At 39.9% G+C, this 26,934-nt stretch overlaps 1 protein-coding gene across 1 annotated transcript in view; it reads right to left on the reverse strand.

Moving 5' to 3' along the window:
• Positions 1-26,934, reverse strand: part of MRPL48 (mitochondrial ribosomal protein L48) — a 96,566-nt gene that overhangs the window by 19,800 nt on the left and 49,832 nt on the right. Inside the window, exons 4-6 of the mRNA XM_047071978.1 lie at positions 24,743-24,795; positions 21,829-21,866; positions 8,918-9,006 (exon numbers count right to left, since the gene is read on the reverse strand). Of these exons, the coding sequence (XP_046927934.1) occupies positions 8,918-9,006; positions 21,829-21,866; positions 24,743-24,795 (180 nt within the window). The remainder of the gene's footprint in view (positions 1-8,917; positions 9,007-21,828; positions 21,867-24,742; positions 24,796-26,934) is intronic.

The raw sequence follows: 26,934 nt of genomic DNA on the forward strand, positions 1-26,934 counted from the left end.
GGAGGAGAGTCAGGCAGGAAAGGAAGAGAAGATAGGAGAAAGGCAGCAGGGAGAATGGACTACTAGTGTCCACCATCAAACTTTGGCATTCCTGTGACTGACCTGTATTCAGTGTGTGATGGCCCAGGGTGGCCATTCTTAGATCCCTATAGGATTGTACTATGACCTTCCAAATAGGCCATGGGATATATTACTAAACCATTTTTGTAAAAAAAAAAAAGTCTACATTATTATCCCCATTTTACAGAGAGAAAACTGAGATCCTCTGAAAGTACCTCACTTGCCCAAGGTTACTAAGAAGCTTTGCTGGGAACAGGCAGATAGCGAAAGGAGTCAGATTAGAATGACAGGCTGCTGTAACTGCAAGGGATCTCAGAAACAATACAGTCCCTCTTTCTTTCCCTCCCTAATTTTAACCAAGGGGAAAGCTGAAACCCAGAAGGGGGAAATGACTTGTTTACAGTCACAATAGTAAGGACATGGCAAAGATAACCACTTTATGTCTAACCATGGCTGGAAGCTGGGTCTGTGGCCCCAAGCCCAGGCTCTCTCCTCTGGATTCTGTGTGAAAGTGATAATATCTGCCTAATAGGTGGCATTTTCCAGGTGGGAAAATTGGGAAGGAATAGTACCATCCTAATCCTCAAATGAAAAGGCAAATATGCCTGCAGCATATTTAGCTTCCAAAAATTCTGGTGATGAAAATTTAAAAATTTACACCTGAGGGGGCACCTGGGTGGCTCAGTCGGTTAAGGGTCCGACTTTGGCTCAGGTCATGATCTCATCGGTTCGTGGGTTCGAGCCCTGAGTCGTGCTCTGGGCTGACAGCTCAGAGCCTAGAGCCTGCTTCAGATTCTGTGTCTCCCTCTCCCTCTGCCCCTCCCCCACTTGCGCTCTGTCTCTGTCTCTCAAAAATAAATAAACGTTAAAAAAAATTTTTTTTAATTTATACCTGGGGACCTGAATGATTTGGTGATGGTACTCTGGACAGTCCATACTGAGTTTATGAGGTGCACAGAAATCAAGTGACTATGTTTATAACTCAATGTGACATACTCAAGAGACACACACCAGACAGAAGGCCTGGCCCTGACTAGGATGGCCAAAAGTCACAGCCTGGTACTGCATAAAGAACACTATACTTAGATGGAAGCCAAAGAAAATCTGGACTCAAATCCTGTCTGCTTAGTCACTAAATGACATTGAATGACCTCTCTAGGTGTCAGTTTCTTCACCTGTAACACCTAAAGTTCTTGTGATGCTTGAAATAATAAATTTATATGAAATGGAAATAGCATAGACATCACATAGGTTCTGACCACCTTGGTTCAAATGCTGGCTCTGGAAATTACTAGCCAATTAGGCAAGTTATTTAATCTCTCTGAGTCTTAGAGTCCTCAGACAGGGCCTTTAATAACTAGGATATCTGAGGATTGAATAAAATACACTATTTATAATGTTATAAAATGGAGTAACACTTTTATTTTTTTTTTACTTTTTTTTTTATTAAGTTTTTAAATTTCAATTCCAATATAGTTAACTTACAGTGTTATGTTAGTTTCAGGTGAACAATTCTATACATCACTCAGTGCTCATTGTGTTAAGTATACTATAATATTATAAAATAGAATAATGCTTTTAAAGCCTGGTACCTAGTAGTTACAGCATCTGGTATACAGCAGTTACCCAATAAATGGTATCTTTAAAAAAGGTTGAGTAATGCATACCAATAGAGCATTATTATACTATAAATTGGAGGTAATCATGCTCCTGGTATCCTACTGGCATGCTTTACAGAATGAAACACTTATTAAGCACCTGCTGTATGCAAAGTACTAATTAAATCACTCTCAGCAAAGACACCAACAAAACAGAAAACACAGTCCCAGCCCTCAAGGAATTTACAGTTCAGAGAGACAGAAGAGACACGTGAAAGACCAAATCTCAATTTAAACATAAAGAGCAGCCCACCTCCATGGCAAGTTCAGCACAAGCTACTTTCCTGGACCATGCTGATTAACTCCCCAAGCTGCTGGTTGCAGTTGAAAGGGCAGTAAGCAGTCACACTTGAGGGTATATAGTAGTTACTTAATAAACGGTATCTTTTTTTTTTTTTTTTTTCAACGTTTATTTATTTTTGGGACAGAGAGAGAGACAGAGCATGAACGGGGGAGGGCCAGAGAGAGAGGGAGACACAGAATGGGAAACAGGCTCCAGGCTCTGAGCCATCAGCCCAGAGCCCGACGCGGGGCTCGAACTCACGGACCCCGAGATCGTGACCTGGCTGAAGTCGGACGCTTAACCGACTGCGCCACCCAGGCGCCCCAACGGTATCTTTTTTTAATGTTTGCTTATTTTTAGGGAGAGAGAGATAGAGCACAAATAGGGGAGGGGCAAGGACAGAGAGGGAGACAGAACCTGAAACAGGCTCCAGGCTCCGAGCTGTCAGCATAGAGCCCAATGTGGGGCTCAAACCCACAAACCGTGAGATCACAACCTGAGCCAAAGTCGACCGCCTAACCAACTAAGCCACCCAGGTGCTCCAATAAATGGTATCTTTTAAAAAGGACTGATTTAGACCTACCTACTTCTCAGGTCTTATGGTCCCTCATCCCCTACCTTAGACCCCATGATTGAAAAACTCCTTGGGGCGCCTGGGTGGCTCAGTCGGTTAAGCGTCCGACTTCGGCTCAGGTCACGATCTTGTGGTCCGTGAGTTCGAGCCCCGCGTCGGGCTCTAGGCTGACGGCTCAGAGCCTGGAGCCTGTTTCCGATTCTGTGTCTCCCTCTCTCCCCCCCCCCCCCCCCTCGTTCATGCTCTGTCTCTCTCTGTCTCAAAAATAAATAAAGGTTAAAAAAAAAATTTTTTTTTTAATAAAAATAAAAAACTCCTAAGTTTCCCAATTGCATCTCAGTGTCTTCCTACCTTCACCCAGGAGGTTTCCCCTCCTTGCAGAGTCTTCACCCCACATGATTAATGTGAGCAACTCCTACTTATTTTTAAGACTGAGCTCATGTTCTTCCAGGAAGCCCTCCCTGATTCCTCAGGTTAAATTAGGTACCACTCTTATGTGTTCCCATAGCAAACCCTCCACCATATATACCACTACCAATCACATGTATGCCTCTGCATTTATTCAACAAATATTTACTGACCACTAGTGATGAGCAAGACCATGGTTAGCATTAGGGATATGATAGGTAATAAGACAGCCATTGTCTCTGCTCACTAACACTTACAATCTATAAGGAAAGGCATATACAGAACAAGTAATTTTAAGGAGATGCATGTTTTACGAGAGGAAAATAGAATGCTACGGGATTGTAAAAAGGCAGACTAATGCTATCACCATCATCATTACCACTTATGGGCTCTATGTTTCAAACACTGTGCTAAGTACTTAAAGTTTTCTTAATTTATTTCTCACAACAACATTGGGAAGTATAATTCCTACATAAAGCCTAGGAAACTCTGGCTTGGAAAAGTTAAATGATGTATCCAAGGACATACAACTAGTAAGCATCAGAGCTGAATCTTTAACTCAGGTCTGCCTAATTCCAAAACATTTCTCTTAACCTCTGTCTTTCCCTTTAGGCAAAGTGTGCAGAGCCTGCCAGTTTCCTCAATATCTATTCTCCATTTCTCCTTTAATAAGATAACTGCTGAAACACAACAGTTGGCAGATGGCAAACTTTATTCATGAAAGAATAATTAAGGAAATCAAAGTAAAAAAAAATAACAGAACTGCTGGATTTTAGCAGGGTATATGACCATTTATAATAAAAACTGCATGTCCCAAGCAATCTTGTAGCTAGGTATGGTTATATGACTCACTTCCAGCCAGTGGGACAAGAGCTTATGTACACTACTTTCCCTTTCTCCAGCCTGCTTGATGGAATGTGGACATGATGGCTGAAGAGGGAGCAGCCATCTCAGGACTAGGGGTTAGAAGCAGTATGGTAAGTGTGGCAAAGCCAAAAGCTAGAATATCTACTTATGCTTTTATGTGAGAGAGAAGTAAGCTTCTATCTTGTTTATGCCTCTAGATTAAGTGGATCTCTCTATTATGGCAACCAAACTACTATCTCAATTCCCATAAGAAGCTACTACATCTCATTCATTTCTCTATTCCTTGAGCCCAGAAACATTAAATGTTGAGTTGGACTGAACTGAATTCTTGTTTGGGTTCCGTCATTCACTAGACATATGTCATAGAGAAATCATTAATGCCCTTCAATCAGTTTCCTTTTCCACCCTGCCTATCTCACAGGATAGTTGGTGAATCAAATGGCATGGTTTTCAAATTTGTTGGTTGCAAAGAGCCTAACAAAACCATGTTTTTCTTTGTGAAACACCATAAAATGTTTGTCAAGATACGTGGATCATATACAACAAGAATGACTTTACTAGCAGAAAATATGGTTATATTATATAAATGGAGTTCTCTGCATGTCAAAAAATATGAAAAAAAAGAAGACATATCTGAGTTTCTCTGTTAATATTTGTTTTCATCAAGTAAAACTGATTGGGGAAAAAACCTGAAATTTAGGTTCTAAATTGTGGAAACTAAAATGCGGAAGATTGCCATTAGTACACTTGAGGAGAGGTTTGGCTCTAGGATCACTAGTGTTCCAAAAGCACATGGCTTGAGAGGCACTGAGATAATGGATGTGAAAGCACTTTGGAAATGGAAAGGGATCATTACTACTATTCATATCAAATATGACTCCCTCTAAAACTCTGACATTATTGTAATTCAGCAGAACAGGCAAGGCAGAATGAGACTGGTGGGCTAGAGACCAGGGCACTCTAATGGCACAGGCTAAGAGTCAGGTCATCATTAATAATCACTCAGAAAAGTTCTGGGGAACTCTATCATGTTCTTTATAGCCCCAGTGTTTCCCAGTGTATCCCAAGCAGCTGGTTATTCCTAGGGTCAGTTCACTTTACATACTCAGTGTATGATGTAGGTGGCATTTAGTAAATGTCTGTAGAGCTGACTTCCATAACACCTTCACTGACCCTTTCAGGGAGAATTGCTTCCTTAATTTTGTTCTCTTGTCAGTTCATTCTTCTAGTAAAGCACTTACCATGTACGGTTAGTTACATTTTTGAGCACTACCTTTCCTAGCCTGCTGTATGCTTTGGGTAAGAAGCGACTGTGTCCCATTCACCCAAGCATCACTTGTGTTCACACAGTGCCTGGCACATAGTAGATGCTCAATGATGGCTTTACTTTTCAGTGAGTTACAAGAGGCAGACTTGAGGAAAAACATAGATGCTAATTTAAAACAACTCTTCCCTAAGCCAGTCCTAAATCTAAGTCTAGCCCTATGGTTACTGCACTGGCAAAACCAATCTTTCTGTTCCCAGGAAGCTAGGACTGTCACTATCAAGTGATTCTGATTTGCTGATTTTTCTGGGAACGATGCCACAGTCTCCTCACAGCCTTGTGGCTGTGGGAGCTAATCTATCTATGGGTGTTACAATAAACTAAATAGGTGTCATAAATGACAGACACCTCCTGTATGTCAACAGTGCAAACAGTTTCCAAGACAGAAGACATCTTGACTCCTAGGGGGCCATTCTAGAAAGGGGAAGTAAATTGCCTACATTACAAAAGATACACATTACTCTCTTGCCCCAGGGCCTAGAAAATAGAACACAGAACAATTACAAACTGACAGCAATTTATGTTGCCTCCATTTCATCCTCCCATACCTTCCTCTTAGCAGTTCTCTGAGTCTTGGATTAATACCCCAATTAATAACAGCTGAGGGCAAGTCTGTGGTCTTGGGAGAAATAACCTAGTGCTACACCAATATGAAGGACTACATTATTTTCATTTCATAGAAATAAACATTCCAAACAATCCAAAGCCTTTTAAATTCAATAGAATGATTCAGGGCCTTGAGGAAATAATGAGATCTATACATTCAGACACAGTGTTAGGCCTGGAGATTATCTCTGAATGTGATCCCTCACTGCCACAGTCAAGCTGGGTCTTACAGGATGTGAGATTACACCAGCAGAAATGGGACAAGATCTGGGCACTCTGTACATGAGAATTAACTCTTGTCTTAAGGTTGGGGGCTCAAGAGAGTAGAGGGCCCAGCCTGGATACTAGAGAGGGAAGGAAGGGACTTTGGCTGCTTATTGTTTTTTCTAGGTGCTATGCTTAGGGAAAGAAAGGGGACCACAAGATCCTTTCTAGCTTTTCTAGTCAAATTTACTGGGGGCGGGGGGGGGGGGGTGGCAAAAGAGACAGGGACCTGGGACAGAGCCTCTGCAAGTTGGCAGACAAGAGTTTTCATGTGCTGTCCTGTGTCGGAAGCAAGGGGCCTGCATCAGTGACCACTACTATCTGGTTAGACACTGAGGGATGATGAATGACATCAGAGAAAAGCCTACAGCACTAACCAAAGAGAGCATCACTCCCTTCAAGCAACTAAGGTCAACTGGAGCCAGCTGTTTGCAAATTGTGGGTTGTGTTTGCCAGCTTTGATTTACAAAACCTCGGGGCAGTTCTAATAACCACATTTCAGTTCAGCTCTATCAATATTTCCTGTCCTCTACTTGATACCTGGCCCTCTGCTACACACTGAGGGTGCAGAGAGAAACGAGACACGGCCTCTACCCTTAGAGAGCTCACCATCTGGAAGGGGAGATGGTCATCAAACAGATCATTACAACAGAGCAGTAAGTCCTAAGACAGAGGAAGCACAAGGAATTCTGGCAGCTCATGGTAGGACAAGTAGCCCAGGTACAGGGAACCCAGGAAGGTTTCTCACAAGGGGAGATTCATTGTTTTCCTCCTCACCCCATTTCCCCGCAAGAATTTAAAGGTTTGATGACGTATTAACCAAGTGAAAAGGGAAAGACCTTCCAAGTAGACAGAACAACCTTGAAACGGTATGATGATTTGGATGAAAAGTGAGAGGCCCAATGCAGTTAAAGCATGGTATCCCTGAGACGGGAGAAGAGAGTAGGGAGAAAGACAGGGACAGATGGCACTAATGTGGCATTGAGCTTCCTTTTATACCAAATTAGGGAGAAGGTCAGAGCATGGCACATGCATAAAATTATCTTTTAGAGGAAAAAAATCCCAAGAAATTAACAAAAAAACAAAGAACACAGGCTCAAACAGAATGAATTTTATTTCCTACTAATTTACGTGGGACTTTTAGAAGAGGGATATCCCAAAATAAAACAACTCCAACAACTACTTTAAGGTGTCACAACTCAAAGAGGGTGTAAGTCACTCCTTTTAAATTTTAATAGCACCTTGTTATCTTCCTTTTAGCACCTGTCGCTTTCTGCTTGGGAGCATAAGTATCTGTGTCTTATCTCTAATGGTTTATCAGCCCTCTGAGTATGAACCAGGTTTTGTTCATTCATCCTATAAAATTTTATTACAACCCAGTCTGAATAGACAAGGCACCCTCAACAATGCCTAGCACATAACAGACATTCAACAATTGTTTCAGAACACCAGAGTTACATGATATCAGAACTAAAAGACTCTTTTTAATTTTTTAAAGTTTGTTTATTTATTTATTTATTTATTTATTTATTTATTTATTTATTTATTTTGAGAGAGAGAGAGCAAGCACAAGCGGGGGAGGGACAGAGAGAAAGAGAGACAGAATCTCAAGCAGCCTCTGCACTGATGGTGCAGAGCCTGATGCGGGGCTTGAACCCACGAACTGCGAATCATGACCTGAGCCAAGATCAAGAGTCGGACATTTAACCAACTGTGCCACCCAGGCTTCCCTCAGAGCTGAAAGAGTCTTAAAGATAATTCTAATCCAGTTCCTCAGCCTTTATGAAGACTCATAAAAGCTATGGACTCTCTTCCCAGAAAAAAATCACACACAGAAAACATTTTACATATAATTTCAGGGCCTACAATGCCCAGAGGGGTAAAGTTAACTTATCCAGAGTTGTGAAGGTGTAATAAGTAGCATAACCAAGCCTAGAACACAAGTTTCCTGGTTCCCAGTTAAGGTCTCTTCCCACTACAAACTACAAATGAACAATTTATTTGGGTTGTTCCCTGCTGGGAGGCTGCCAGATGTGGCAATGTTCCTCTGAAATTCCTTACTACAAAGATGACGCTCAGGAGAACATGCAAGTTTAGTGGCTTCTGAGGCCCAAAGACAGTGGTGGACCTCTGCCAAGGAGAAAGAGGGGCAGCAGGAGATGTTCAGGGTTACATGGAAGCATTACAATAAACCAAAGAACCAAAAGTGATGTTGAAGTCTCCCTAAGTAGAAGAGCAAAAGCCTTCTTAACTGTACTGTTTACAGGAAGTGCTAGAATCATGACTCAAAGCCAGACCTTCTGACTTTCAGGCCAGTGTTGTGTCCACCTCACCAACAAAATCCTCTGCACATCCACAGAAATCTAACCACCACTGAAGCAATCCTGTTGCTGTGGGAATCCTAAGAAATGGGCTAAATAATCTTAGAATGCTTGGAACTAACTCCCAGTTATCTGTGATAATGGATTCAAGGAACATCAACATATTTTAAATCTGCAAATACTATAAAACTATTTGGCTGAAAATGTAATCTGCCTCTACTTGCCACAAACCATTCAAGTCAAGTGCATATCATTTAATGTGAGGTCCATACTGAAATAAGTACTAAGAAGATACTCTTTTAAAGTACCACAAGTAATGAAGCCAAATCATTTGCGTTTCCCTGTGATAACCTGGTATATGGACAAGATCAAGAGCTGGCAGAAGCAGCCCCACCGTAGATAATATCCAAATGAAATAACTGGAGATGACTAAAGGATGACCCCTCCATCCTTTCTACCTCCAATATTATCCAACCAGTGTGTGTCTGATCTTTAGTTCTTGGCAAAAGTTGTACACTGTCCTTTTCTAAAATGGACCCCTGTTTCCTTTACCTCCTGGGCTTTAACTAGGTGCTTATATCTTCCAATGCCATGGGTAGGCTTTGTCTTGTAGTGCCGACTGGTGCTCAACAGAATGCCACCTAAAAGACAGAAAATAAGACAAACCGGTTTCAAAACTCTTCCAGGGCAGACAGATCACACATGAAGAGACAAATTTTCCACCACAAGACTGGGAATATTTGAGGACAGCAGGCCACTTACCGATTAAAGGACTAGAGCTACTTCTTAATCCTGGACTGACTCTCAGTTTACCCCTTTTTTTCTCAACTTTTGGGCCCTGGACTATATCCAATCCCCACTACCTATCTTTCCTTGAGAAATTATCTCCTGCTACAGCCACTGGTGGTAGGAGGACAAAATACTTTCTCACAGTGTTCTTGTTTTCTCTTGTCCCCCAACAGGCAATAATCCTTTTAAAGTTTCTCATATGGGCCATACAGAGAAGGAGATGGGTGACAAATATAGCCAGGTAAGAGGACAATCACGAATTTCCACAAAGTTTTACAAACCATCTATTTATTTGTGCTAATACAGAACAACTTCCAACACACATTGCCAAGTGAATAACAACAAAAATAAAAACCTAAGATACAGAACAGTGTGTATGAATACTAAGCATAAACCAGGATCTCCATATACATATTTATTGTGGTAGGCCCAGAGATGCACCACTTGGATCTACCTTCAGGGAAGCCCTTTAATCCTAATTATTTTTATCCCTGTTTACAAATAAACTGTAGCTTGACACATGAAAAGATGTTTAACATCACTCATCATCAGGGAAATGCAAGTCAAAACCTATCAGAATGGCCAAGATCAAAAAAACGGGAAACAAGTGTTGCAAGGATATGGAGAAAAAGGAACCCTCTTGCGATGTTGGTGGGAATGCAAACTGGTGCAGCCACTGTAGAAAACAGTATGGAGGTTCCTCAAAAAAGTTAAAGATAAGGGACTCCTGGGTGGCTCAGTTGGCTAAGCATGCAACTCTTGATTTTGGCTCAGGTCATGATCTTCCAGTTGTGAGATAGAGCCCCAAGTCAAGCTCCACACTGGGCATAGAGCCTGCTTAAGATTCTCTCTCTCTCTTTCTCTTTCTCTCCCTCTCTCTCCCTCTGCCTCTCCCCTCCACACACTCTCTCAAAAATAAAATAAAATAAAATTTTTAAATAAAGCTAAAAATAGAACTACCCTACAATCCAATAATTGCACTTCTGGGTATTTACCAAAAAAAAAAAAAAATACAAAAACACTAATGCAAAGAGATACATCCATCCTGTTTATAGCAGCATTATTATGGAAGCAGCCCAAATGTCCATTGATAGATGAAAGGAAGTAGTGTGTGTATATATACAAAGGAATATTATTCAGCCATAAAAAAAAGAATGAAATCCTGCCATTTGCAACAACATGGATGGATCTAGGGAGTATAACGTTAAGTGAAATAAGTCAGTCAGAGAAAGACAAATACCATATGATTTTGGTCATATGTAGAATTTCAGAAACAAAACAAATAAGCAAAGAAAAAAGAGAGAGAAAAAGAAACAGATTTTTAACTTTAGAGAACAAACTGATGGCTATCAGAGGGGAGGTGCATGGGGGAGGGGTAAAATAGGTGATGGGGATTAAAGAGTATACTTACCATGATGAGCACAGGGTAATGTATGGAATTGTTGAATTACAATACTATAGACCTAAAACTAATATAACACTGTATGGTAGCTATACTGGAACTATTTATTTTTTATTAATTAATTTATTTTTTTAATGTTTATTTATTTTTGAGACAGAGAGAGACAGAGCATGAACAGGGGAGGGTCAGAGAGAGAGGGAGACACAGAATCTGAAGCAGGCTCCAGGCTCTGAGTTGTCAGCACAGAGCCCGACGCGGGGCACGAACCACGAACCGTGAGATCATGACCTGAGCCGAAGTCGGACGCCCAACCGACTGAGCCACCCAGGCGCCCCAAGGAACTATTTATTTTTCAAAAAGCATGAGTAGAGCGGGGGCAGTGAGAGAGGGGGGCAGAGGATCTGAAGCAGGCTCTGCACTGAGAGTAGTGAGCCCAATGCGGGGCTATAACTCATGAACTGTGAGATCATGGCCTGAGCCAAAGTCAGACGCTCAACTGACCAAGCCACCCAGGAGCCCTGGAATTGGAATTAAAATTAAAAACTTAATTTAAAAAGAAAAAAGAGGGGCGTCTGGGTGACTCAGTCAGTTAAGTGGCCAACTTCAGCTCATGTCATGATCTCGCAGTTTGTGGCTTCAAGCTCCGCGTCGGGCTCTGTGCTGACAGCTCAGAGCCTGGAGCCTGCTTCGGATTCTGTGTCTCCCTCTCTCTCTGCCCCTCCCCAACTCGCACTGTGTCTCTGTCTCTCTCAAAAAATAAAAAATGTTAAAAAAAATTAAAAAGAAAAAAGAAACTATAGTTCAAAAGATATAGTGAATTGGCCAAGGTCATCCAGCAAGTGAAAGGCAGAACTGCAATTTAAACCCAGGTCTATCTCACTGAACAGCCTGTACTCAGATGGGTTATTATAACGTCTGAATTTCTGGAATATAAATTCTGGCTAGATATGATCTTTCCTAGCTCAGATATCAGTTTCTTATCTCTACTCTTTCACTAGAACCAGCCCTCCACAGCTCTTCTCTGTCTCTCTTACTCACTGTCTACCTTCTGGAGAAGTGTTAGTCCTAGGTTCTGCTCCCTTTCCTCCTAGTTCCTGTGGTCCTGCCCTCATCTTCCCCAGGGCCACCATTCTACAGGGAGGTTAAAAAGAAAATGGTGTGAAGAAGTGAAATGTTTCTTAGGCTTCTCTTTTCTAAAATGGACTTCCAAGCAGGTCTGCTCTATGCCAGGCCAATCAGAGATTGGCTTCAGAGCCAATCCTGCATTTACAACCCACACTATTTCATCAAGACAAACCCTAGATATCATGAGTCCCTTCCATGATATGCATTACTCCACATTTACTAGTACATGCCAAAAACTGTATAGACACTGGGACAAAGATGACTAGAATATGCCCCTTTCCCTGGAGACACTCAATGGGTACTAGGGAAAGATGATAGGAAAGCAGATAATTACCTTATGGTGCACAAATTGCTTTAATAGAGATGAGAACAAGGTAGTGAGCGCCTAGAGGAAGGAACAATGAATCTGCCTCGGTGGGGGGAGGTGGTGGGAGTAGGGGAGGGTAATGGGAATAGGTTCAGAAGAGGTAACAGATGCATTCTTTAAAGAGGAGCAAGAATTTACCATTCAAGGAAGAAGGAGGTATTTTTGACAGAGGTTCCAAAGGAGCACTGAACACAACTGAGGTATCTTCTTGGCTACTATCCCAATTCTGTCTCTCTGAATCTAAGACCTTTGACCCTTTGAGTCTTCAGGTTCCAGAGCTGTAGTATGAAGCTTACTGTCTAGTGGGAGGAGGGAATCATTAACGGAATAGTCACAAAATAAATATAAAATTACAAATTGTGATACTGAAAAAAAAAAGCACAGAAGGCTATGGCCATACAACCGGTGGATCTATTTTAGACTGGAAGATCAGAGAAGCCCTCTCTGAAAAAAATGACATGTGAACTGAGACCAGAATTCAGAGGAAAATAGTGGTTATCCACAAGGATGGGAAGTGATTAGAAAGCAGGAGGAGTGGGAGACTTACTGCTTATTTTATATTCTTTTGTATCTTTATTGTAGATAAAGATATACATATATTATCTATTCAAAAAAATAAATAAAACAAATTGAGACCTGAAAGGAATTTATTAGGCAAAAGACAGAGGATAAATGTTCCAGGGAGAGGGAACAGCATGTGCAAAGGCCCCATTGTGGGACACCACTTGGCACATTCAAGGAAGAGAAATGCTGTCAGTGTGCCTGAAGCAAAGTGAAAAGGGCACAGAAGATACCAGAGACTAGGGGCGCCTGGGTGGCGCAGTCGGTTAAGTGTCCGACTTCAGCCAGGTCATGATCTCGTGGTCTGTGAGTTCGAGCCCCGCGTCAGGCTCTGGGCTGATGGCTCGGAGCCTGGAGCCTGTTTCCGATTCTGTGTCTCCCTCTCTCTCTGCCCCTCCCCCATTCATGCTCTGTCTCTCTCTGTCCCAAAAATAAACGTTGAAAAAAAAAAAAAAAAGAAGATACCAGAGACTAGAGCAGGGGTGGGAACACACCACTCTCGGCCTTGTGAAGGGTTTGGATTTCAAGCTGAACAGCCTAAAGCAGGGAAAGTATATGACTGGTATGTTTTTAAATTTTTTTTTTTCAATGTTTATTTATCTTTGGGACAGAGAGAGACAGAGCATGAACGGGGGAGGGGCAGAGAGAGAGAGGGAGACACAGAATCGGAAACAGGCTCCAGGCTCTGAGCCATCAGCCCAGAGCCCGACGCGGGGCTCGAACTCCCGGACCGCGAGATCGTGACCTGGCTGAAGTCGGACGCTTAACCGACTGCGCCACCCAGGCGCCCCAATGACTGGTATGTTTTTAAAAGATCTCTTTGGTTGATGTATGGACAAGGGGGTGGGGAAAGAGAACGTGGGTAGGTTAGGAGATTCAAGCAGTAGCCTTGGCTAAGTTGTTGTTGATCTCACTGTATCTACATCCCCCCCATTCCATCCTCTAGAGCTTGCTCCTCAGGCACAGAAAGAACGCTTGCCATTCTGTATAAGCCACGCAGTTGTCGTGCCTCTGTGCCATGCTGGGCGGCCCCCCTGCCGGGACTACACCTCTCGGACTAGTGAAATCCTAGCCAGCCTCCAGCGCCAGCTCAAATATCACCATCTCCATGAACCTACTCTGTTGCCCTAAACATACAAAGACCATCGAATTTACTTCGTGGTTATAATTCTTGGATACTTCCGCTTTATAGTGAAACGTCCTGTGTAAATAAAGAAGAAAACTCAGATTCCAACCACCATCTTTAAGTACACAGAAACTGAATCACCACCACCTCCCCGCCCCCCCCCCCCCCCCCACTGGTTTCAAAAAGGTGATCTTTGAGATGGTGACACATCTTAGGCGAAAGCGCCACATTGCCTGCCTCAGCCTCTCATCCGCTGGAATTCCTTGGCGAATAAGCATTTTCAAATTCAGTTTAGGGCAATTCCTATAATTAGAGCAGCTGGTTAATTAAAAAGCTGGTTCAAGCTACTGTTAAATTAACCATTTTCCCCCGTAAATGAAAGGTTTTGGTCAAATTACCAGTGTTTAAACAGCTTAATGAGCCAGTTGTTTACGTTATAAAATGTACCAGTTTGAAAGCCTCTGATTTCTAATAAGTTCAACTGAATTCTTCCCCTGCTCCTAGTCATCAAACTGGCTTTCCTGCTGTCACATTAACATTGCAGCCTCCTAAGAGGAAAGGCAACTCTTTTCACTGAAGACACAGAACCCCAGGGTTTCAAAAGGAGGCTCTGAAGATCTTTCAATTAGCACAATTATAGGATGTAATCAGTATTGACTTCTCCCACATCACATCCCTTTACTTTATATATGCCAGCGTGACTGTCCTTCAGTGTCCTTGCTTATTAAACTGAAAACTAAACCCATTAATCTAGGATGGGGTAAACAATGTCATTTTACTTATTTCTCTTTCAAAATTAGCACAAGTAATTTTAGCAGGACTATGCTGGAGAGAAAGAGAAAATTACTGGGGTAGCCCCAGTCAGGATTAATTACAGGATATTCTCTCCATTCAGATCCTTACACAACACAAGGGCAGGTATACCCCAGCACCTGACAAATAGTATGTGCTCAGAAATTGCTCTTTTTTTTTTTAAAGGTTTTTAAGATATTTTACCAAGACAAACTACAGTGAAAAACTTTTCCAGTTTTTCTAATTATAGTACACTGAACTACCTGGATTTGAATGTGCCAGGTTTCTCTGATTCCATCTTTTTGCTCATGCTGTAATGAGAGGACTCTGAGTTCTCTTTATTTAAGCTCCTTAGACTTTTTTTTATGTATTTACTTCTACCTCTCTATGTACGTTTAAATCAGTAAGAAAAAGACAATCACTACAACCATGCCCATCTCTTGGAGAGAGCAGCTGGGATGGTACCCAAGCCCACAGAGAGAATGACGGGTAAAGGTAAGAATAGGGCACTGCTCCCCACTCTTTTCTGAAAATCGTTATAATTCAATCTTGGAATTTCTGACATTAAGGATATCTCAAAGAACTCGTGAAAAATGTCAACAAAACTATGTCCTTTCAAGTAGAATTATCTTGGCATGCCAGCATTGGTGAGCTTCTCTGGGCCTTCTAGGCACTAGGATTCCCTGACAACAATTATAAAATGGGCAAAGGAAAAGACAAATGGCAGGTAAATATATGAAAATACAGTCAACCAACTAGTAATCAAACACATGCAAACTACAAATACGAAGGATAGCATTTTTTAACTTATAATATTACCAAATATTAACAAAAATTTTTTTAATGTTTATTCATTTTTGGGAGACACAGAGAGACAGAGTGTGAATGGGGAAAAGACAGAGAGGCAGACGCAGAATCCGAAGCAGGATCCAGGCTCTGAGCTGTCACCACAGAGCCTGACGTGGGGCTTGAACTCATGAGCCATGAGATCATGACCTGAGCCAAAGTCGGACACTTACCCAACTGAGCCACCCAGGCACCCCATAATATTTCCAAATATTAAAAAAAAAATAGTAGCATTCAATGTTGATGAGTGTAAAAAAGGGGGATTCTCAAATACCAAATAAGTATAAAATAGCACAATCTTTCTGGAGACCAATTTGGTAATGCACATCAATAGCTGTAAAATGTGCATTTCCTGGGGCACCTGGGTGGCTCACTTGGTTAAGCATTTGACTCTAGATTTCAGCTTGGGTCATAATCTCATGGTTCATGGGTTCAAGCCCTGTGATGGACTCTGGCAGCACAGAGCCTGCTTGGGATTCTCTCCTTTCTCTCTCTCTGCCCCTCCCCCACTCTCATTCTCTTGAAATAAATAAGTAAACATTAAAAAAAAGAATGCACACTTCCTTTGATCCAACCAGTTTGACTTTTAGAAATGTATTCTAAGGGGCACCTGGGTGGCTCAGTCGGTTAAACGTCCAACTTTGGCTCAGGTCATGACCTTGCGGTTCATGAGTTCAAGCCCCACATCGGGCTCTGTGTTGACAGTTCGGGGCCTGGAGCCTGCTTCAGATTCTGTGTCTTCCTCTCTCTCTGGCCCTTCCCCTTTCGAGCTCTGTCTGTCTCTCTCTCTCTCTCAAAAATAAATAAACATTAAAATTCTTGAAAAAAATGTATTCTAAGTTAATAATCAGACAAGAATACAAATACTGGTGTACATGGATGTTTATCATAGTGTTCTTTACATTGAAAAATCCTTTGGGAATGCAAGCTGGTGCAGCCACTCTGGAAAAGAGTATAGAGGTTCCTCAAAAAACTAAAAATAGAACTATCCTATGACCCAGCAATTGCACTACTAGGTATTTATCCAAGGGATACAGGTGTGCTATTTCGAAGGGACACATGCACCCCAAAGTTTATAGCAGTGCTATCAACAATAGCCAAAGTATGGAAAGAGCCCAAATGTCCATCGATGGATGAATGGATAAAGAAGATGTGGTATATATATACAATGGAGTATTACTCGGCAATCAAAAAGAATGAAATCTTGCCTTTTGCAACTACGTGGATGGAACTGGAGGGTATTATGCTAAGTGAAATTAGTCAGTCAGAGAAAGACAAATATCATATGACTTCACTCATATGAGGACTTTAAGAGACAAAACAGATAACATAAGGGAAGGGAAGCAAAAATAATATAAAAACAGGGAGGGGGACAAAACATAAGAGACTCTTAAATATGGAAAACAAACAGGGTTACTAGAGGGGTTGTGGGAGGGGGGATGGGCTAAATGGGTAAGGGGCACTAAGGAATCTACTCCTGAAATCATTGTTGCACTATATGCTAACTAATTTGGATGTAAATTTTAAATAGATAAATAAATAAATAAATAAAATTAAGTAGTAGAACAATAACAACAACAAAAATCCTAGAGACAGCTTAAATTTCTCTAAATAGAAAACTGTTTGAGTAAATTATGTTTACTCAAAAGGATCCCTACAGGATCTTTTTCAATAGATTTTAACATGCCCTATTTGATCCTAGCTTTAAAAACAAAATAAAACCCCCAAAAGCCTCAGATTTAAGTACCTTTCAAATACTAAAATATACTATAAAACTATAGTAACCAGTAGTATTAAGAAGGGTTAGTAGTGGCATCAAATATACAGACAAATCAATGGAACAAAGTTAAAATAATCCCAGATCTATATGGAAACTTAGTATATGAGTTTCAATCTATGGATTTTTCAATCAATGGATGTTTCGATAAATGTTGAAACAACTGACTACCCATTTTTTTGGGGAGGGGGTGGGATTGCATCCCTACTCACTTCTAATTCCAGATGGATTACATATATAAAGGGGAAAAAATACCAGAAGATAACATGAAGATTAAACTAATCCTGGAACAGATATCTTTCTAAGCAAGTATCAAAATCTAGAAATCAAAGATTAATAAACTTAGGTATATAAAAACGTAAAACTTCTTTCCAACAAAAAACACAAAAAGTCAAGAAACAGATAACTAGAAGCAATGCAAAGCAGAGATGACAGAAAAATGCTAATTTCCTTAATATATTAAAACTATGTAAAATGAAAAAGCAAACAATCCAATAAAAAAATGGGCAAAAAATATAGACAGGCAGTTCATAAGGAAAGAAATACAAATAGACAATAAAAATATGGAAAGATGATAAACTCTCTCAAGAAATGTAAATTATGAGACATAATTTTTTACTATCAAAAAAATAAGATTTTTTTTAAACCCAGTTTTGACCAGAGAATAGAAATGTAAATTAATACAGCTTCTCTGAAGGGCAATCTGATGATACTTACCAAAAATTTTAATCACAATCCATTGACTCAGCAATTTCAATTCCAGGAATTTATCTTACAAATGTACAGGAACAAGATCACAAAGAAGTATAAAGATTGTTGCTGCAGCATTTTTTTGAAATAGCAAAAACTAAGAACAACCTAAATGTCCAGCATTAAGACACAGTTATACACACATAAAATATATATGCTCGTATATGAACACAACTTCTTGAAAAATATATAAGAAATTGTGATCAGTAGATACCACTGGGAAGTAAGACTGGGAAACAGAAAATTCAACTTTTCATCATACACCTTTTTGTACAGTTTATATTTATGTTTATCCTATGCATCCATATAAGTGCATTTACAATTCTTAGTTGATAATTTTAATTGTAATTAAGAAAAAAAAAAACTTTACTCAGAACACATGCCAGTTCAAAATGAATTTTGCCTCTAATTGACAGGTAAGAGAAGAGACCAAAGCTAGGAAATAAGTGCACTTGATCATAATCTCTTTTTAAAACAAAACGAAACAAAATAAAATGAACATCTAGCAAAATGTTAGTAATTGCCCAATCTGGGTTTATGTGATATATTATCTTTTTTTTTTCTCTTCCGTATTTTTTTAATCTTTCAAAATAAAAAGTGTAAAAGAGAAAAAAAACACGTTAAAAAAACAAACACACACCTTTCCTGGACCCCACATTCCTCTCCACCTCCTTCTAATTCTCTCTGCTCCTGCTCTGAGGTCATAAAAACATTGTAACAGCTTTCTCTAGCTCTCCAACCCCTATTCACTTGTCAACTCACAGTTGACTTCCACAACTAGCCCCACCCCACCTACACAACACACTGCTTTCCTAAGATCACCAGTGACCTCCATGTTGCTAAAGACAAAGAATGTTAGGGTCTTATCTTTCATGATCTCTCAGCAGCACCCAGTGCTAACTCCAACATACTTGACCACTCTTTCCTTCTTGAAACATTCTCCTTGTGTCTGACATGAAATTATACTATGCTGGTTTTCTCCTACCAGTTTGGCCTCCTTTTTTCAACCTCATTAGCCATCTCTTTCACCCTCTACCCAGTTTTTAAATGTTGGAGTTCCTAAGGGCCTGATTCTTGGGCCTTTTCTCCACTTATTCTCCTCACACGATCCCATTCACTGTCATGACGTCAATTAACATTGACAATATGATGGTTTCCAAATGTACAGTTTCAATCCAGACCTATAATTTGAATTCAGTATCAATGTATCCAATGGGCTACTATCCTCCCCATAGGCACTCCAATTCAACATGTTCAAAGCCAGACTCAAAATCTTCCCTTCAGGCACCTGGGTAGCTCAGTCAGTTGAGCATCCCGACTTTGGCTCAGGTCATGATCTTGCTGCTTGTGGGTTCAGGCCCTGCCTCCAGGCTTTGTGTTGACAGCTTAGAGCCTGGAGCCTGCTTCGGATTCTGTGCCTACTCCTCTCTCTGCCCCTGCCCCACTCACGATCTGTCTCTCTCTCTCAAAAATAAATAAACGTTAAAAAAAATTAAAAAACAAAATCTTACCCTTCGAACTGTCCAATATAAGGCAGTACATTCAAAATAACTATACTTATATCTTCAAGGTAGTAGAGACATATTCATTATGGATTAAGAAAAAAAAAGATTATAAAACATTACATCATTTGTTCCCATCACTGCAAAACAAACAAAATCCATCCCTCTATCCACCTACTTACGTATGTATGTATGTATATATCTATGGAGAAAGAGATATAAACGCCTAGAAAAAGACCCGTTAGGATACACAACAAAATGTTAAACAATAACTTTTTTTTTAAACAATAATTTCTGAATAGTATTATTTTTATTTTCTGTCTACTTCAGCTTCTTATGTATATGTATGTTTATTTCCCATATTCTTTAAATGCATGTCTTTCAATTTTATAATTAGATATTCTTAGTTATTTTTTTAAATCTCCTGAGAGGATGCCATATGAAGTTCAGGGCACCTGAATCGGGGCACCTGGGTGGCTCAGTTGGTTAAGCGTCCGACTTGGGCTCAGGTCATGATCTCATGGTTGGTTCGTGAGTTCTAGTCCTGCATCCATCTCTCTGCTGTCAGCAGGGAACCTGCTTCAGATCTTCTGTCTTCTTCTCTCTCTACCCCTCCCCCAATTGTACTCTCTCTCTCAAAAATAAACAAACATTTTTTAAAAAATGAAGTTCAGGGCATCTGTTATGAAATTTTCTTGCTTAAATGGTTTAATTTAAATCTTGTCAAGCTTTTAGATCTAACTTCCAGGTTGTAGGAAGGAGACAGAACATGTTCTACAACACCAGTAGGAAACAATCAGACAAATCAAGAAGGGAGGACATTCTATAAGACAGATGGTCTGACCTAGTCAAAAAGTTACTGTTATGTAAGTGATGAATCATGGGAATCTACTCCCGTAGCCAAAAGCACACTGTATGCACTGTATGTTAGCTAACTTGACAATAAATTATTTTTTTTTAATGTTACTATTAGAGAGATAAAAAAAAGTGGTAGAACTGCTCTAGATTAAAAGTGACATAACAGTGAAATACAAAGTGGGAAATTTCACAGGCTTTTGGTTATAAACAATGCCCAGAAAAGACATTTTGCAGGTAATTACGGAAATGGATAGATATTAGATGATATGGGAGCATTACTATTAATTTTCCTGAGTGAGATGATAGTATTGCAGTTCTTTAACAGAATGTAGAGAATGTTCTTACTTCTAGAAATGCTGAGCTGTTTAAGAGTGAAGTGTCATGATGCCTGATAGAGAAAGCAAAATGTTAACAACAAATTATTCTAAATGATGGGTAGAGAGGTACCTGGGTGGCTCAGTCGGTTAAGTGTCCGACTTCGGCTCAGGTCATGATCTCACTGTTCATGGGTTTTAGCCCCACGTTGGGCTCTGTGCTGACAGCTCAGAGCCTGGAGCCTGCTTCAGATTCTGTGTCTCCCTCTCTCTCTGCCCCTCTCCTGCTCACACTGTCTCTCTTCAAAAAAATGAATAATTAAAAATAAATAAATAATTGGTGGGTAGAAAAGTGTTCACTGTATGTTCTTAGGGAAAAAATTCTTTCAAGACTGTAAGCTTTCCAAATGGCAAGGACTGTATCCTCTCAACGTTGTATCCCAGCACCTGAAACACATCTTGGTACAATAAATGTTTGTTGAGAGAATGAATAAATAAAAATAAGCCCATATTTTGAGATGCTGGGCAGTGGGGCTGGTAGAAATGGTGATGCTCTACATACTGCTGCCATCTTCTGAAAAAAAATAATAGATGTAAAACCTCTTTATGTACTGCCTGACATATGTGAGGCACTCAGTAAACGTTAGTTCCCTTCTTTTCTCCTTTTCCTTTGCCTCTGACTCTTTAGGCAGATGACAGATGTCATTAAAATCAAACAACTACTTTGAAACTTCTCACATAATAGACAAAGTAAAAAGGGAAAGTAATTGGGTTGAAGCATATTGAAATTTATTGAGTTAATCAGATTGAATGGACATTTATTTTGGACAAAATACTGTAAGAAAAGCCCTTGCCTGGTAGATGATAGACATGAAATACAGGTCTGAAATAGTAGGAATTACAATTACAATAATTAATTTTAGGTATTTTATCTCATTGAATCTTCAAATAATTCACTGTAGCTTGTACTATAATTATCCTCATTGTTTTAAGTGAGGAAAGCAAGCTATGGCGAGGTAGCCAAAGGTCACAGAGTAAGTATGCGGTAGAGCTGGAATCCAAACTTCCTATAGAACTCTTGCTCTTAACCACTACTTTAGATTCTTGCCCATTGCCCAATTCCACGTGAGGGGTGGAATGTGGTCCCAGCCACTCTTCTCAAAGATATGTTAGGAATATTTCTAGACAAAATTATTACAGATCATTAGAGGGTCACTTAAAGCAGGCAGACTATATCAGGAAATAACCACATACCTGCAGAACAGATGGGATTTTCTCCTGAAGTTCTGAATCTAAAAAGAGGGAAAGAGTATGCTGAATAAAATTAGATACCCACATTTAATCTATACCATTACCAAAACGTGTATGCCTCTCATTAAGGATAAGTCAATGCTAGAAATTTCCTTATTCCCTCCTTCCCGTCTTTCCACAAACATTATTAAGTGCCTATTGTGTGCCAGACATCCTGAGGATATAAAAATAAGTAAAATGTCTCTCTCTATAGTCTAGTTGGGAGAGAGACATGTAAATAAATGTGAGCCACAATACATTGCTGATCCAAAATGAAAACTTATACAAGATTTGGTGGAACATGAAGGAAAATGTGGTCATTTCTGCTAGGGGGGTAAAACTGTTTGACTGGAGTTTTAAAAATGAAGAACTGTTCTCAACTGTTTAGCCTTAAGGAAAAGCATTCCAGGGAGGGGTATGAAAGTGGTATGTTTGGGGAAGAGCAAGCAGCTGGATATGGGTAGAACTTAAGCAGCAGGGAAAAGGGGAGTTGGTGAAAGAGGTTCTCCTGGGCCAGGTGAGGAAGAACCTCGTACGCTGTGATAAGGAGTTTGGTCTTTACTCTGTATAGGCAGTGGGAAGCTCCTTGCCGAGTTTAAGCACAGGAGTGACACGATCAAGTTTAAGCTTTGGAAAGTTAACCTTGGCAGCAGGTGAGCAATGAATGGGAAGAGGTGAGACTGAGGCAAAAGAACTAGTGAGGTGGTAGTCTTGCATTATTAGAACATGCCCAGGGAGAGGAGAGGAAAGGACAGCAATGACTGCAGACTGAATACTGAAACCAAAGAACATGGAAGAGAATAATACGGCTCTGTCAGCTCACTAGGTTATCAGGTTCAGCATCCTGCGAAGTTTTGAAACTAAATTGCAGAACAAGTTGGGAGACAAGCAGATCTGTGATTAAATGCTGACTCTACCATGTTCAAACTGTGACCTTCAACAAGTTCTTTTAGATCTCTGTAACTCAGTTATCTCCTCTTTAAAATGCAGATAACAATAGTATAATCCCATGAGACTGAAAATCTATCTTAAACTCTCTGAGCCAGTTTCCTCTTTTGTAAAATGACAATATTTATATTTGTCCTGCCATGTTTTTGTAAAGATTAGAGAGAACATGTAAAATGGTTCTATAGTAAGTAACTACTTATTGAAGAGTTGACTGATTAATGATGGAAAAATAGATTAAGATGGAAAGGGAATAATAGGAGAGAGGCCTCAATAAATGTAAAGGATTAAAGAAATCATTCAGGCTCATGACTGTCATGTGGTCCAGGGAGATATACAATTCATTGTTTTATATTATATGGCCGCCACACATAAAACACTCAGTGAATATCTCTACTGAATAGAGAAATAAACCACCAAATGCCATTCATTATCATCTAGAGAAGATGGGAGGTAGCAAACTATATATGCAAGGCAGTGAAAAAAGAACTTGGGTTTGAATCCTAACTCCAACAACATATTAGCTATGTCATCTTAGAGCAATTAATTTACCTCTCTGTACCTAAGTTATTTATGTATAAAATTAAAATAATATGACCTGTTTCACGAGATCACTATAAGGATCTATTCGTTCATTAAACAAATATTTATTAAATGCCTACTATGTGCAAGACACCATTCTAGGCTCTAAGGATACAGCAGGAAACAACACTAACAAAATCCTTATCTACATGATGCTTATATTCTAGGGGACAAATAGGAAAGACAATTTAAATATCCGGTATCTGTACACATACATATATATAAAATGTGTCAGGTGGTGATACCTGCAATGAAGAAAAACAAAGCAAGGTAGGAAATAAAGTCTGATTGGGGTGGAGGGAGCTATTTTACACAGGGTAGTCATTGTAGACCTCTCTGATAAGATGACATCTGGGCACAAACCTGAATAAGGTAAGGGGGTCAAGCCATATGGATATCTAAGGGAAGAATGGGCAAAGATCCTGGGGTAGGAGAGTGCTTAGATCATCAAGGACTAGAAAGGGAGCCACCAGTATGGCTAAAACTGAGTAAGTAGTAGTATGCGGATGAGGGAACAGATTATGTAAAGCCTTGCAGGATATGGTGGAGTGTAGATTTTATTTTGAGTAAGATGGGATACCGTTGGAGAGTTCTGAGAGAGAAACTTGATTTTAAAAAGAACCACTCTGGAGGCACCTGGGTGGCTCAGCTGGTTACGCCTCCAATTCGAGTTTGGCTCAGGTCATGATTTCACTGGTCATAAGTTCAAGCCCCACATCGGGTTCTGCACTGACAGCTCGGAGCCTGCTTGGGATTCTCTCTCTCTCTCTCTCTCTCTCTCTCCCTCTCCCTCTCCCTCTCCCTCTCCCTCTCCCTCTCTCTCTTCCTCTATCAAAATAAATAAAAAACATTAATAAATAAATGGACCACTCCGATTAGAAGACAAAACTAAGTTTTGTCAAATACAAACTAAGTTTTGTCTTCTATCCTTCACACTAAAATCAAAAAGGAGGAACAGTTAGGAGGCAGGATGATGGTAATAAAGAAGATTAGAAGGAACTGGTCCCTAGTAGTTTAGCAAAACAGAAAGCATGAGACCTGAAACTGGAGGTGAGAAATGGTCTGATTCTGTATATATTTCATAAGTAGAGCTGAGAGGATTTGTTAAAGAATTGGATGTACAGTGAGAAAAATAACAGTGTCAAGACTGACTGCAAGAACTTTGGCCTGGGCAACTACATGAATGGAGTTGTCATTTACTGAGAATGGGGAAAGAGAAAGATGGCAGGAGAGTTAATACTTGAGATGTTTAGCAGACACACAAGTGGAGATGATGAAAGACAAATGATGGGTGAACCCTAGCCGAGTGCAAATATTGGCTATATTTAACCACTGTTATTAATATCCTTACCTTAAGAGAGAAAAGACTTGCTTAAAAATGGTATCATTCCTTGGACACAGCACCTACAGCAAAATAGCCATGTTAGGACAACCTTAACCATTCATAGCCTTCCAAGCACTTCTTCAAAAAGAGGCTAGAAACTCAAAGCACACAAACCAAAAAGAACCCAAAGGCTCTCGTCTAGCAAAGATGATGTCCTTCAGTTGACAACAAATATGTAAGCAAACCAAAGTCATCTTCTTTCTTATTCCACCCACTATAGGAAATGCTAAAAAAAACAAAACAAAACAAAACAAAACAAAAAACCCAGAAGTTCTCTTTCCATGCTGCTCTTTTTTTTTTTTTTACCTTATTTTCCCTTTCCAATTTAATCTTTTTCTAACATCAATCAACAACTATGCATCTGCCAAGCACAGGCACCATGCAAGGGACTTTCTTAATTCTTCCTTGATTTTCAACACACTGCAAGGCAATTTTACAGGTGAGACAGCTGAGGCTGTCTCACTGTTTTACTGTTTTACTCCAGACGCTATGCCTCTGTTACAGCATAGTCTCAATAATAATAATAATAATAATAATAATAATAATAATAATAAATGCCAATATCAACAAAACAATGACAGGAGACAGTAGCAGTGGCAACTTCCCTGAGTTTCCACCCTCCCCAGTTATTTCAAGCTCACTCTGCCCTACTGGCATCCATTTGAAAGATCAGTGGTATAACTTTACTAAGGGAGTGTTTAACATAGAGGTCTTTTTATAAAGTAACTAGATAATAAATACTAAATGTCCTAAGACTCTCTAATGTAAAGAGACAGTCCTGTCCTCTACAGGTAACAATTTAAATCCCTTCAACATGTACATGTTAAAAACCTATTACACAAAGAAAGTCTGAGAAACTGTCATAGATAAGAGAAGCCTAAGGAGACATGATGACTAAATGTAATGACTAAATGTAATATAATATCCTGGATGAATTCCTGGAACAGAAAAATGACATTAGATTTTAAAAAAATGAAAGAAATAGGAAAAAAATATGGACTTTAGTTAATAATATATCAATATCAGTTGATTAATTTATGAAAAGTGTAAGATAATAATAGTCAAAACTGGATGTGTGGTATGTGGAAATTCTCTGTACTCTCGTTGCAACTTTTCTGTAATTCTAAAACTAAAATAAAATAATTCTAAAACTAAAATAAAATAAATTTTATTTTGGGGTCTGGATGGCTCAGTTGGTTAAGCTTCCGACTCTTGATCTTAGCTCAGGTCATGATCTCATGACTCGTGAGATTGAGCCCGGTATCAAGCTTTGTGCTGACAGCACAGAGCCTGCTTGGGATTCTCTCTCTCCCTCTCTCTCTGCCCCTCCCCTGCTCACACACACACTCTCTCTCTCAAAATCAACAACAAAAAAATAGTTTTTTTAATATAATAAAATAAATTTTATTTTTTAAAAGGCTGTTACATGCCAACTACTGTGCTAAGTGTTAAAGGGAATATAAAAACAAATGTAACAACATAGACAGACTTTGAAAATATTACACTAAGTGAAAGAAGCCAGTCACAAAGAGCCAGATATTGTATGACTCCATTTATATGAAATACCCAAAACAGGCAAACCTATTGAGAAAGAAAGTAGATTAATGGTTGCCTTACAGCTAGAGTCTGAGATGGTGGGGATGACACCTAAGGGATATGGGGTTTCTTTCTGGGGTGACCAAAATGTTCTAAAATAGATTGTAGTGAAGGATGCACACTCTGTGTGTGTGTGTGTGTGTGTGTGTGTGTGTGTGTGTGTGTGTGTTTTAAAGTAATCTCTAAGCCCAACGTAGGGCTTGAACACATGCTCTTCCATACTCTACTGGATGAGCCAGCCAGGCACCCCATACTCTGAATATATTAAAAGCCATTGAATTGTACACTTTAAATGGGTGAATTGTATGGTATATGAATTGTATCTCAACAGAGCTGCTAAAAAAATGTAAGCACAATCCCTGTCCTGTAGGAGTTTGAATGGCTGGAGATACAGACATACATCTATATTAAACAGCTAAGTGGGCACCTGGGTGGCTTGGTTGGTTGAGGTTCTGTCTGACTTTGGCTCAGGTCAGGATCTCATGGTTCATGACTTTGAGCCTGGCATCCAGCTGGCTGCAGTCAGTGCAGAGCCTACCTGGGATCCTGTCTCCCTCTCTCTC

This window comes from Lynx rufus, unplaced genomic scaffold (assembly GCF_022079265.1).
Source record: "Lynx rufus isolate CCGP_SWC_20201006 ecotype Redwood Valley unplaced genomic scaffold, mLynRuf1.p SCAF_9, whole genome shotgun sequence".
In the NCBI taxonomy this organism is placed as follows: domain Eukaryota; kingdom Metazoa; phylum Chordata; class Mammalia; order Carnivora; family Felidae; genus Lynx; species Lynx rufus.